The 13,298-nt window shown below is 44.3% G+C and overlaps 2 protein-coding genes across 5 annotated transcripts in view; one reads left to right on the forward strand and one right to left on the reverse strand.

Annotated features, from left to right (window-relative positions):
* The first annotated feature begins 422 nt into the window (after window positions 1-422).
* LOC144128636 (transmembrane protease serine 6-like) lies at window positions 423-7,089 on the forward strand. Of its 2 annotated transcripts, none has more exons than XM_077662180.1 (6): window positions 423-670; window positions 2,297-2,477; window positions 3,486-3,573; window positions 3,660-3,840; window positions 5,646-5,791; window positions 6,172-6,886. In XM_077662180.1, exons 1-6 carry the CDS (start codon window positions 619-621, stop codon window positions 6,223-6,225), a joined length of 702 nt encoding a protein of 233 aa, XP_077518306.1. In that variant the 5' UTR covers window positions 423-618; the 3' UTR covers window positions 6,226-6,886. The 2 variants fall into 2 exon arrangements, with proteins under 2 accessions (XP_077518306.1, XP_077518305.1); XM_077662179.1 differs by lacking the exon at window positions 6,172-6,886 and adding an exon at window positions 6,909-7,089 and having other exon boundaries at window positions 425-670.
* Window positions 7,090-7,220: 131 nt separating this feature from the next.
* The window catches only part of LOC144128635 (solute carrier family 35 member F3-like), a 216,255-nt gene continuing 210,177 nt past the window's right edge, over window positions 7,221-13,298 (reverse strand). For all 3 annotated transcript variants that reach the window (XM_077662176.1, XM_077662177.1, XM_077662178.1), the window contains one exon: window positions 7,221-9,680. In XM_077662176.1, the coding sequence (XP_077518302.1) occupies window positions 9,439-9,680 (242 nt within the window). In that variant the 3' untranslated portion in view covers window positions 7,221-9,438. The remainder of the gene's footprint in view (window positions 9,681-13,298) is intronic.

Genomic DNA, 13,298 nt, shown 5'->3' on the forward strand with positions numbered 1-13,298 from the left:
CTGTTTTTCATGGGCTCTGCAATTCACTGCCCGATGGCTTTACAGCTCGTCTTAAGCGTAAGACGGCCGTGGGGCCTGCGCTTCATCAAGATTTTAAATTCCTTGTGGCTCCGTGTGTTCATTACCAAATGTTTGCATCATTTGCATCATCGCGGGCTTAATTGCGATCACTTGGAAGAACTGCTCTCGATTGATGCAACCGCATAGTTATGCGTGTTATAGGTGCCATCTTCCTGCGTTTAGTGGTGGGAAATACACTAAGCTATGCTAGGAGAGATAACAGCAATCCTACGACCTGACCCCGTGTGCTTATATCTGCATGGGCGTTGAGGGATGGGGCAAGGTTTATGGTCTGAGTTTGAGTCGCCCCAGATATGGGCGCTAGTCGAGGAACCTGGTCGTGGACTGCGCTGCGTGAAAGATGTTCCGCGTGTAAAGATAAGTAGCTGTCCTCGGTCCCCGCTGCAATGTTCAACGGCTCTACTGTGACGTCGTTTGAGGTGCCTGCAGTTGAGCAACAAACTCTTTCGCATCCTGTTTTGGCGTGCGCTTCGCCTGAGTAATGTCTCCAAGCTGACCGGGCATATTTAGCTCACAGCTGTGCGAGTGCTGTTCGCGATGAGATCCGGATTAGAGCTGCTCGCTTTTCTCCTCATCCTTCTGAAAGTTGGTAAGTTTCTTTAGTATTTTTGAGTTTGCTGTGCCCGTGTGCTTGTATTTTAAATTTTCGGTGCACACGTGGTGCTGTCAATTTAAGCCTTTAGTCTTGGCCATTGCGGTTCGCAGCAGTCTGTGATACACACCTTATAGGCACTTTTTCTTCTGGTAGAATGCCGCATAGATCCTCAGGTCACTTTCCTTTGCGCATGATTCAGGCACAGTTAATATGGCACGTCATGCAGCCTAACGCACCTGAAGGACTATAGTCGAAGATCTTTACGCGTTATGCGAACATAGTTACTGTCTGTTGTTATATAGACATATACCAAGCAGATCCAAAACTATAAGTTAAAACCAGACAGTGACCAGCAGCACCTTTGTCTCCTTGCTCAGCTATAACGGGCTGCTCAGCTATAACGGCTCAGCTATAACGGGCTGATATTGACTTGCGTACTTTCTTAAAGCACGTTGAGTCAGTTGTGTGAACACTATTGCATGGCTTGTTGTCAAGACCACTTAACTTTTTTCAGCCACCCGTTAATACAAGCAAATGTTTTTGCATAGAATAGGCTGCGTATTTTTCTTTATGATGACTACTCTGTGTACGTTTAGGTTTCTTAAGCTTTACTGACAAGTTTAGAAATCGGCACATCTAGCCAGCGCTTGTCAAGAGGCCTGCAGAAACAGGTAAAAGTAAGGTTAAGAGATAGATTAATACTGTTGTTCATAACACCTCTTTTGTTTTCGCAGTCTTAATGGTGAAACAGAAACACTAAAGAAATGATCACAAGTGGCTCTCTCGTCCGATTTCAAAAATTATAACAAGTGTCAAGACAGTTATTGTTCCATCTTCTTTATTTTGAAAATGTTGTGAGCAAGCTATTATTATCATGCTTATGAGTACGACGGAACGGTTTTTTGTCACTAAAGATTGAGCCTGTTGTAGCAGTTATTTAAGCTTAAACGATCGTTTTTTTTTTCTCGGAATACGCCCAATCAGTATAATTCGTGCTCATTTTTAAGCTTCTTTTATGTTCACACTAAAAATATCAGCAAATCATAATCCTGTATTCATTGATAAAATCTTTCCTGCTGCTAGCCCGGAAGTTTGAATAAAAGACGTACATAAAGGACCTAATTGTCATAGATATTTGGCAAGAATTTTCTAGGCAATTAAGGCACTTACAAAAGGGCAGCGACTTCTTAAAAACAGTGCTTAACGATGTGGCAGCAAGAAACGCAATTTAAACTGGAAGCAATAAGAGCGGGAATCCCCAACCGACAATGCTAAAACAACGCGTGTGAAGCCATCTTCACGTTTTTTTTTTTTACGTTGCTTCATTCATGGATATAAAATATTCCTAGTAGTGCCCAAATCTGGACTAGAAGGCTTCCAGTTTTGTGAAGTGAGATTCTCCAGTTTTAGGGGCCAGTTTGGCTTAATTTAAAATTGTTGCGTACGCTATTTGTGTGTATTGTACGATTTATAGACATGTAGTTGCACACGGCAAGGAATAATGAAACACCAGTACCGCGTTACTGAAATCAACATCGTTACACACATGACCGTCTACTCGCTGCGGTATCGAGCAAACTGGTGTGTCCAGCGCCTATCACCCGCACTTTGCCTCCGAAGCCAGCGCGAAACAATGCGGCCAACGGAACCTGCTATACGACACGGAGCGCATCGTCGGAGGAAGTGACGCTGGTCCGCTCGAGTTCCCGTGGCAGGTGTCTGTGCAGGTGTTCAGCAGCCACCAGTGCGGAGGCGTCATCCTCGACGAGTATTGGATCCTTACGGCGGCTCATTGCATGAAGTGAGCCCACGTTGTGTGTGTGTATCCCTGCGCGCTTGTAGGTGAGGTATGCAACTGAGTGTCTATAGGATGTAAAAGGCATTACTTTTTGGCTGGAATCTGAAGGCATAGGGTCTGAAAGGCACCATCGTCAGTTAGCAATTCAGGGGGAATCATTTATCTCGTTCGACAACAGCGAAAAAACGAACAAAGAGGGTGGTGCTCACTCAGTCAACATTTGCTCTAATGGTCGGATGAACCCAACATAACAGAGGTACACATGATGCGGAATAATGAGTCCTCGTGCCTACGTGTTTCTTAGGCTGTCGCTTCAAAACGAATTAAGGCTGCTCTCACTTTTTTTCAAAACCAGCTCCAAGTCGATTCACCTTGTAATATAGGAACCTTTCGCTCATTGAAAGACTTCTCTACTAGCAGTAATGTTGGACCACGAAACTAAGACAGTCACGAATTCCGAGTAGATTGGCAAACATTGTTTTTGTTTTGCTAGAGGCAGAGGCATCTATGCGTACATAAAAATATTCCTTTTTTTCCTTCTAAAGAAGTATTTTAAAGCGCTGTATTTGTGCGTATAAAACGTTTGTCATGATTACACAAGTAGTGTTGCCGTCTAATGCCCAAACGTCTTAAGCTCTTGATCTTGCCCGCTTTTTTTTCCACACTTCGTTGTGTTTTCGTACTTATTAAAAGCAAGAGGTTGTTTTGTTTTTAAACTCCTAGAAACTCGTTTACACTAGGGGATCTTTGAAAAGTCTAGTTGGTTTATGGAAAGGCTCATTTAGGAAATAGCGAAGACAGAGAGCCAGCGCTACCTGGCAGGTGTATACTAATTTAGTGTGCGCGTTTAATGTAACTTCACTTTCTGATAGTGGTTAAGTATAGTCATATGCCTCCAAGCATTTTAAGCTCATTTCTACTGTCAGAGCAGAAACGGGCCGCAAATTGTTTTCCATGATAATGCCACGACTGTGGTATTTGTCTAACACTTATGTTTTAACAATCTTGTAGATACTCGCCAATTTTTTACAAAGTCTACGTCGGAAAGGATCATCTTTTCCGAAAGGAACTGACAGAGCGGTATTATTACGTATCTGAGGTGAGTCAGGAAGAGGCTTTTTACTGCTATAACACAGATATGCCAGGGCAGTCTTATCATAGCCGTCTGTTATACGTTTTATCTAGATTATAAAACATCCTTACTATAATGAAGACACGGTGGATTATGACATCGCCTTAATCAGGCTGGATGAGCCGATGGATTTCTTCTTTGACGACTACCTAAGCCCCATCTGCATGCCGAAGCCGTCGGATGACTTCACTGGCCAGACTTGCGTCATAACAGGCTGGGGTTATCCGAGAATGGGTAAGAGGAAATGAATGTATTATTCTGCGCGAGAATTTTTTGCCACATAAAAGTTTAGGCTGCTGGTGTTCACTTCCTGGCATGTCATATTTCTGTACTTCACGTAAATCCGCCGCAGTGACTCAGTGACTTTGTCGTTCGGCTGCTCCCGAAGTCGCCAGCTGAATCCCGGCTGCCGCAGCGGCGTTTAGATAGAGGCGAAATTCAGAAAAGCCCATAAGTAGTCCATGTCAGAGCACGTTAAAGAACGACAGGTGGTAAAAAATAATCCAGGGCCGTCCACTACGGCGTTCCTGATAGCCAACATATGTCGCCTTGGGGTGTTAAAATCGTCATACCCCCGCCCCTCAGATAAGAAAAAACTGCATCCTTTCAGAGCTGCTCATGTTGTTCCACTTGAAACACAACTTTATAAACGTGGAAGGGGTCTCGCCCCTTCTGAACATTTCACGACTGTGTACCATAGTCGAGAACGCTGTTATAAAGATTTCATTTTAGCTATGACCTTACCTATGATTACGTGATGAAATTCCTTAGTTTTCTAGTTAGAGCCTTACTACAACAAATCACTAAGCTGAACAGCTTGAAGGCATGAACATAAAATTTTTAGCAGATTAATATGCGGGTTTCCTGTCTTCGCGTAATTATATACACCAACGCTCAGCTTGCTGGAGCTCATGGTTGTTGACAAAAAAAAAGTTTGAGTGCGTAGCTTATACTTAAGAAGCTCGTATGACAAACTGCATGTTTGTTTTTGTTTTCGACACACGCGTTTAAAGGACCGACCATATAATTTTGAGCGTCCAATTTTTTTCGGTGCACCGGAAAACGCATGCTGGCTAAGGTGCTCAATTTCATAATAGCCGTGGAAAATTTTTACAGGGAATTTATCGATCAGTACATTTGCCCTTTTTGTGTATCCAGATGCTGGAAACTATGATCAGTGAGCACGATGACGATTGCACGTCGGCAAAAGTAGTGTACCAAAAATATTGTAAATTTCACCAGCTAAGCAGTAAATAGACACTCTTATTATAGAGTATCGTCCATATCAGTTTCCTAACCACGGCTGTTACGGTACAGTGGCGTACGTCCCACCGATGGATTTTCTAGTCGACCGTGCTTACCGCTTAATTCATCCAATGCACAAAACTGTGGCGCCACAGTGCTCATCGGCGATGCGTAGGGAGCGTTGCTTTTCATTTAATGGAGTACTGGAGAGAGCGTGAACTCTAATAAAACACGGCGAACTTTCCTCAAAGGAAAACAAAACGTTGTTCGCTTAAACCAAATCACCGACATTTTACCGAGGTTTGGTCACAGGGTAGGATACACCGATGGTGACATGGCTTAAAGCTAAAATGGCACTTCAGTTTCTTTTATGCAATTTTCAATGCCATATTAAAATTACAAATCCTCGTTTCCTGCATAGTGAAGTGCTCAACGGTTAAAATATGAGGCAAGATATTTTCATTTTTATAACAATTTCATGACACGTTTGGGTCAGTGGCTGGTCCCTTTAAGAAAAACAAACACTACTGGTAGAGCCAGCAGTTAACTGAAAACCATTCGTGTCAGCCTTGACCGCCCTAGAAAATCAAGCGAGCTTAGCTCTTTCTTCCTTTGCTGAAAAGAATTGTCCAATATTCAACAGGAAAGGACTTGGTCACAGGTTGAGGTCTCAGCTGGTACTAGCGACCCGCTCTGTTAATGTCCCTTGCGGTGAGCTGACAAATGAATGCAAAACGCTGCATGTTTTCTACCTCACAATTTCTTTGCACGACGTCTTCTGCGTTCCTCGGCAGACGGATCGACGACGGACGTCCTGCAAAAAACCAACCTTTACGTCTGGGAACAGCAGGACTGCCGAAAGGCCTACGAAGACGTGAACAACGTGACAGACAGGATGCTCTGTGCAGGATACGACGCGGGGGGACGAGGGCCGTGCAAGGTAAAAAACGCACCAGGCTTCGAAGAAAGCTTTCTAAGGAGCGTACCCTGAAGTAGTTTTTGTAAAGTGTGAGCAGTGAAAAGCACAAGAAGTGTCTGGTGCTTGTTTGAGTCATAATGTAGACGTTAAACCACGATGACTGTTTGGCAACACTGTCGCGGACTGAAACTGTTAGCAGGCCAAGTTGCTCGTGGATAGATAAATCTCTAAAGTTGGTGGCGCAAACAAGCTTAACAGGAAGGGAAGAAGTTAATTAATATTTAATCTTTTCTACTCGGTTCGCTTTCTTCCAATATTGTAGCACCTTGTACAGACAGTTACTTGTATTTCCTTATTTTGAGTGCGCCGTATTGTTGGTCTTTCGGGGCATTTTGTTACAGCGTCCACTCAACCTATCACAAAACTCATTAACACCAGCTATTCAGAGCAAATGACAGCAGCGGCGTCCAAGTGGTTGAGCATCCGCCTCGCATGCGGGAGGTGCGGGGTTCGATCCCCAGTGCCGCCGGGCACCCACCGATGATACAATGGGTGCAAGCTTTCCCCTGGCCTGGTGCTCGGCTCACCTGGGGTGAAATTCTTCGGAAATGACTCTTTGCCCCATCTTGAGAAGTCAAAAATATCTTGTTCCATGACACTATTTGGGCCACAGATGCATTTGCGCCATAAAAATCCATAATCATCATAATCATCAGCCAGAGCAAATGCAGGAGCTCTTGCATAACGATATAAAGTACCCTTGCTTTGCGGTGTAGTATTAAGAGGCGCAAGAAAACATTCCGCGTACAATTTGTTTTTAGTACTGCCCATGTGACTTGCCTCCCGCTACGAACAGCGACTTCTCGCTACACACCGTATACCATAACACATAACCGGGTTCAGAACTGCAGCTGAGCACGTGGTTAGGCTTACCTTGGGTTTCAGGAGTCCTATTCTTTAGACAGTAAAAATCAGTGTCCTTCGTAGTGAAATTTCTGGAATATCTCCAGCGCTGCAGTAACTACATGAAAAATAGGCTAGGAAGTAGTGAAAATATGCGCATGTCGGATTAAATGAAAATTGTGGTGCGGGTCCCCCATTCCCTCGCTTCACGCCTTCTTAATGCCTTTACTCCCAGGGGGACTCTGGAGGGCCCCTTCAGTGCCTTCGAAGCGACGGTTCGTGGGTCCTGGCTGGCATCACCTCCTGGGGAATATCTTGCGCCGCTCCTCACAGGCCTGGTGTCTTCACGCGTGTTTCGGCTGTGCTCGATTTTGTCTACCTTTTCACCTATTAAAATACATCATTTCGAAAAAATACATCTGCGTAATAAGAATTTAACCTTCTCGTAGCGCTCCACGCTAATTTTGAAAGAAATAAAAAGTAAAAACATGGTTTATTATATGATAGCAGCTACTGGTAGCATCTCACAAAAAATTAAACCATTCACTCTCAGCAGCGCGTTTACTTCCCTTGTATCATTCAAGAGGAGAGAAAGTCTACCTAGAGAAAAATATCTGAAAAAAATGCACTGATACGAAAATCAGTAAGGAACAAAGAAGGTAGAGTTCAAGTCGTATTTGTGACATAAGGAACTTCCGCGGGGACATTACCTTTTAAGTTCTGTAGACAAGTTTATACTTATCTCGCTGTAGGGAAAACGCTGCGATTCTGAGCTATGCAGTACGTGCTTTATCATGCAGAAAACCCTTCTTGCCGATAATGCAAAATGTTTTAAACTATAACGTCAAGAACTGGCGATTTATTTATCATTAATAGCAAATATCTGCAGCAAAATCTCGCTGAAAATTTGTCTGAAGGCCGGGCTTCCAGTGCTTTGAAGTTATGGCGTTGTTGGATATGTAGAACTATTAGAGAATGCTCGCTTGCTTTTGAAGGACATAAGTGAAATCTTCATCCGACAGACCACTCCACGGCGCCGAGCAGCACAAGTATGAAAATAATAATTCCAGATAATAGTTTTTTTCTATCACGACGATTGTCGTAACTTACGTCGTCTTCACGCAGAAATACATGCGTAAGCATCATGCCCTAATTGTGTCACAAAACGCACACGGGCATCTGTTCTCTTTCCCAGCTCCTCTGCTGAATCAATATTGCAGCAGCTACAGATGAAAAAAAAAATGAAATCGAAGACACCGAATTCACGACAATAGACAATGGCACCATCCAATGAACGTAAACTTTATGACCCCTGTTTAATATCGACGCACACCCATATTGAAATTTTATTTCATTCGTGATGTAAAAAGTGCTTCCACACTCACACTTATGTGCATGTTGCTCTTCAAGGATGCAGGCAGCATTTGTGAGCAATGAGTGACGAATTGAAATGAGAGAGATTAGGAAATAAATAATATGTATGATCAGGACCCACGAGCCTTTACTTTCTGTCATCACCAGACTGCATAATGTATTGAGATCCTCCTGTCTAGACTTCAGAAAATTCGATACTAACTAATGAAAACTTGCTGCACCTGCTGATGAATCGCTGTCTTCAGACTGGATCGAAGTTTTATTTACTAGCTATTTAAAACTGTCCTAGTTTTCCCCAAGTCAATCAGGATTTCCTGCAGTATACAGGGTATCCGAAAGTCGCAAATTTGTATCAGCAAGCAATACATGCAGGAACAGAGAAGTAAATAATTATTTGAAATCCCAAGTTCTATTTTTACATAGTCTGCAAGTGCACCACAATTTAGCTTCACCAAAAAAATCACCGCAGTAATGCTCGTAAAATTATGTTCAGTTATCACAGGAGTTGCAGTTTCTGAATGCTTGAAGGAAAGCCCAATGCACTAAACTGAGTAGGTGATGACTTTTTTACAGATGCTGTCAGGCAAATCCGGGCAAAACAGATAGGCTGTGCTGGCGTAGCCCGCTCTGCTCTCGTGCTAAAGACGTAAACATCCCCACTAGTGTCGGTATCTGAAAATGAAACAAGTGCTGGCTGTCAGTGATAACGCCAAAATCACACGCTAGACACCTATGCACTTCACTGCAAACATGTGGTCCATGACATAAAATTACACTGAAAAAGGACGAATCATCCAATCCGCAGAAAACTATGTGGTCTGTGCTCTCCAACAGTCTAGTAGTATAAGCCACCTAATCAACCAAACTTGCGTTTGTTCAGACTATAACGTCTTCTTACTGCCCCATAAGTTACACACACATAGAAGTCGGACTCAAGAGTCCTTTTCACAGGTTGCACTTCAAGCTAATGCGCACCTTTGAAAAGTTCTTCTGTTCACCTTCGATCCTGTTCCACCGAAACACAAACCACAGGAAGAAACATCTTAGCATAGTTCAGTGGCAGTAAAGCAGAGTCAAGAAGCCTTATTATCACGACACTTTGTTCCTGCGTTTTCCAGGCTGAAAAATCATGCGGTACGGCACTGGCGAGGCTTCGCTTCAGCCGCTATCTCGCACGTCAGTTAATGTCTCGCACAAATAACGCCGTGGTCGCATGTGTACGCAGTCTACTGAAGTCATTAAAAGATGTACTCGTGGCGCTCGCTGTCCGGAGTCCTCTGACCGCCGTACACGGTGCTCGCCATGTCGACGCTGAAGTGCGCCGTCTGTTCTAGTCGCTTGTTCTGGATTTGAACTCTGAGGAGGTCTCCGAGCTCAAACCCGTCCAAGCGCTACTTGACTCGTCCCGACGGCGTACGCAAGCGGGACCGGTGTCCAGTGGTGGTGTCCTGAGGTGTAGGCTTCTTGGCGGCGCTGCGCCGCCGACGGTTGCTGCGCCGGTAGCGCAGCATCATGGTCAGGTAGTCGGGCCAGTCCTCCGGCAGAAGGACGAGCATGAAGCCGATGAGGATGAGCAAGATTCCGGCCAGCTTCATGCCTTCGAATATCACCTCGTAGATGTACACGTCCACAACTGCGTAGTGACAGACAACAAAGGATGATGAGGAACTTTGAGGGAGTTTTTAGGGACACATGCTCATGGTGCGGGTCAACATCAACCCAGTACCACATAGCATTTGAGTGTGCATTACTCAAGCTAGAACCTCACATAACCAATCCAAATAGAGATCAGTGGGAGGCACCGCTGACCAGTTCAGACCTAGAGGACCAGATCCTCCTGGCTGAAGAGCCACGAGGCGTTCCGAAGCCAGCGGAGCCCTGAAATAGGAGCCCGTACCATCGACAAGCCTCACATAGGCCAGCTCAATGACTAATAATTCAATGAAGCATATTCACTGACTCACTTTGAGGGAGTTCCTCGCTTTGTCCGATGGCAAAGTTAAGAGAGGTCGTCGAATAAGGGAGTAGCAAGAAAAAGATGAGGCAGACAGAATCGACAGCACTGCAAGTGAACTACAAGCTGTTCTATATATGCTATCAAGCAAGCCACATAATTGTGCATCAGCGGCAGTACAGTCACGTTTCGATCCTGACCGTCTTCGTCTTTTTTTCGGGGCTTTTAACTTCATTCTAATTAATCAACTAGCCCAGAAAATGATTTCAGTTAAGAGAGGTATTGCGATTGCCATTGACTGTGTCGCTTTTTAAGCACCTTCCAAGTGTGAAGATGCAATACCACTGCTCCATTCCAAACTACATTCGCGTCGAAACCGGCACAGCTTTTGATTGCGCTCGCTGATTAGTGGATTATGTATTCAAGATGCGAATTTCAGATCATACAATCAATAAGTACACAACAGCATTACTACTTAGAAGGCGTCTGCTACTCATAAGTTTGAGGGGCGAACGAAAACAAAGGAGGGGGGGGGCTATGTTTGTTTTGTTTTGTCGAGTGGCATGCAGTTGTCAACGAAAGTCATCTCAATTCACACACTCGGACTTTTGCGGAGCATTCGTTCACGACTGTACTTGTCAGAATATTGCAGTACTATCTTCCTCTCTCTCTCTTTCTCTCTTTCCCTCTATTTAAGTGCCGAAGATTTAGAGCTCAAGGCTGACAATTATTGAGGGATTTTACAGCGACAAGGTATACGGCACTTTCTCCGAAGAAAACGCCTTCGGTGTTAACTGCTTTACATTGTAACTGAAAAGTACACGCGTTCGCCTGCTCCAAGTGAGAACGTTATTCAAGTGGGACGCGATTGGGTGATTTTTAAAATCTGTCCTATGTATCCCTGTAATCTTCGTAAGTCTCAGCACGTAATCCTTGAAATAAGAGAATGACTACCCGTTAGCATCACTTCGGTATCATCATGCCATCTACCAGTCGTCCTGGTTAGCGTACAAAGACTTCGTTTTAAATCTCTACGGCTTGTGATACCTGATGGCAATGCACCACGCTCATGGATGCTTTAACATTTTTTTTTACTGCACTACAAAGCATGTGGATAGCACGCATTTTCGGCCGCAGTGCTGAACCTGTTGACCCCCCCTCCTACGCACATTTTAGTGGAATGATGGTCTAGTTGACAGGCATTTATGATTAAAGCGGCTTTCCATCGGGCTGGTTGCTATTGCTGATGTGCTGTCTCTCCTTGCCTCCACTCTAGGTGTTCTGTGCTAAGTAGTATTCTCCGTAATGGTTATGCAGCGCATGCTATTAGTTCGCTGGACTTTAAATAGCACATGCATACAGCCGACCTTGTTGCTGAACGTATACATTGACCTGTCTACTAAATACCGTGAGAGAAAAAAAAAAAGGAAACAAACGACGGCACCGTAAAAGTGGTGGCTCCGGTTCGATCCCCGGAACGGGACGAATTTTTCTTTAGTTACGAAGATTCTGAGGCAGTTGTGCAGCTTTCATCTACAGCCGTAAGCCTGCGCTTCCGTGGATGGTAGTGAATAATTAACCCCTTTTTCGAAACCCCTACTCCATCACCTTAGGAGATTCCTCTGACCAATGTTGATGTAAACCTTGGAATCGTCTATGTAATGGAACCCGCTGAGGTGTCTCAGTGGCTTTGACGTTAGGCTACGGAAGGTTGCGGGTTCGATCCAGGGTGCGGCAGCCGTATTTCGATAGATTAGAGAAACAAATACACACATTTGCTGCACTACGCCCACACATGTTAAAGAATTAACAGGTGTTCTAAATTAACACGAAGCCATCAACTACGTCGTCGACATAGCCCGTGCGTTGCTTTAGGATTTTAAATCCCATAGCTTAGAATTTGTTGATGCAGTGAGCCATGGTTGGGGTACAGTGGCCCCGTCTTCTTTGAAGAGGACGGCAAAAATTCTCGCAGTTTTTCTCATCACTAGTTATCATGTACTTTATCGCGCCAGAGCTTTTGAACTGCCGACGTTGTGAACTCAGCGTTGAAATAACAAACGGATAGAAACACGCTGCACAAGCAGGTGCTGACAACTCATGTTCATTTCGCATACAACGAAATATAAGGACACAAGAAAAGAAATCATGCATTCAACATCGTACAAATCACAACAGTATGCAGATAAGGACACGAATTCCCACAAATAATCAAGGCGGAGAAAAAGCACTTTCGCAACCTGCCCAGCATCAATTTCATGCTTCCTTACAAACAACGCCGCTGTCAGCACGTCGCTTGCGCCTTGGATCACTTACAGACCGAATAGGCCCCTTGTTCCATGTTAAGAATGCGCTCAGTCTGCAAACTCCCTTTCATTGTTCGCGTTGGCAGCACACCGATGTCGGCGTTGCTTGTAAACAAGCGTGAGGTTGTGGCCGTACTGGTTGTGAAAGAGGCTTTTGCTCGAGCTTGATTCTTTGTGTAAATCCGCCCCTTCTTTCGCACGCTTTCTTCTCTGCGGTGTGAATATTTTTTTTACGATATCCTGTATTTGCCTTCTCTATATTTCGCTCATTACTACAGAAGCATCAGTTGTTCGTGCTCGTGTTTTGCAGGCCTCTCTCCTGGGACCCGCCTCCGCACTGCTTTTTCTTTAACATGATCTGGCACAAACCAGCCCAACTCTAAAGTGTTGTTATGAGCCAACATGTTCCGGAACTATAATGTCGCTTATATGTAACGGATACTAAAGATTATTTTTGATCCCACATTAGCTTCATAAACATCTGGTTCACTATCTCTATACTATTTCCAGTCCCTTTCGCGGTAGCGTTAATGGATGTTTTGTTCTCTACGTAGTGGTTTTGAGATATGCCGTTTTTATTTTTCGTTATCTCGAAGCAGTTGCTGAAGTCGTTCTGGATCAGTAATTTATACTATCATTTCACGCTGAGGCAAAGAAATTGAAACTTTTTTTGAAAACTTATGCTGTGACGTGGTTTTTCTAGCAAAATCTTTTAGGGGTGAGATGTGAATATATATGGTAGAATAGCTACTTCTGAGGGGCAGATGCTACGGGAATGTACCATGCTGACGCCAAGTGCAGCACTAAACAACATCAATGTCTCTTGACCTCTCTCAGACTTTCTCGAGGTAACATGAAAGTGCAAGGAGTGACATGCGAGGTTTGCTCTACAACATCGCGCCGCCTAATTTAAGCTTTTGCTATGCGCAAGGCACACGTGACGCCAACTTCACACTGCAGACGCGCGAGCAAATTGAAAAACGAACTGCGC

The sequence above is a fragment of the Amblyomma americanum genome, chromosome 4 (assembly GCF_052857255.1).
Source record: "Amblyomma americanum isolate KBUSLIRL-KWMA chromosome 4, ASM5285725v1, whole genome shotgun sequence".
Classification (NCBI taxonomy): Eukaryota; Metazoa; Arthropoda; class Arachnida; order Ixodida; family Ixodidae; genus Amblyomma; species Amblyomma americanum.

Bases quoted from the DNA above. Each gene is read 5' to 3' on its own strand.
- LOC144128636 (XM_077662179.1), top strand. From the start codon at position 619: ATGAGATCCGGATTAGAGCTGCTCGCTTTTCTCCTCATCCTTCTGAAA. The intron at 3,841-5,645 runs GTAAGAGGAAAT...GTTCCTCGGCAG, and splicing joins CTGGGGTTATCCGAGAATGG to ACGGATCGACGACGGACGTC. The intron at 5,792-6,908 runs GTAAAAAACGCA...CTTTACTCCCAG, and splicing joins GGGGACGAGGGCCGTGCAAG to GGGGACTCTGGAGGGCCCCT.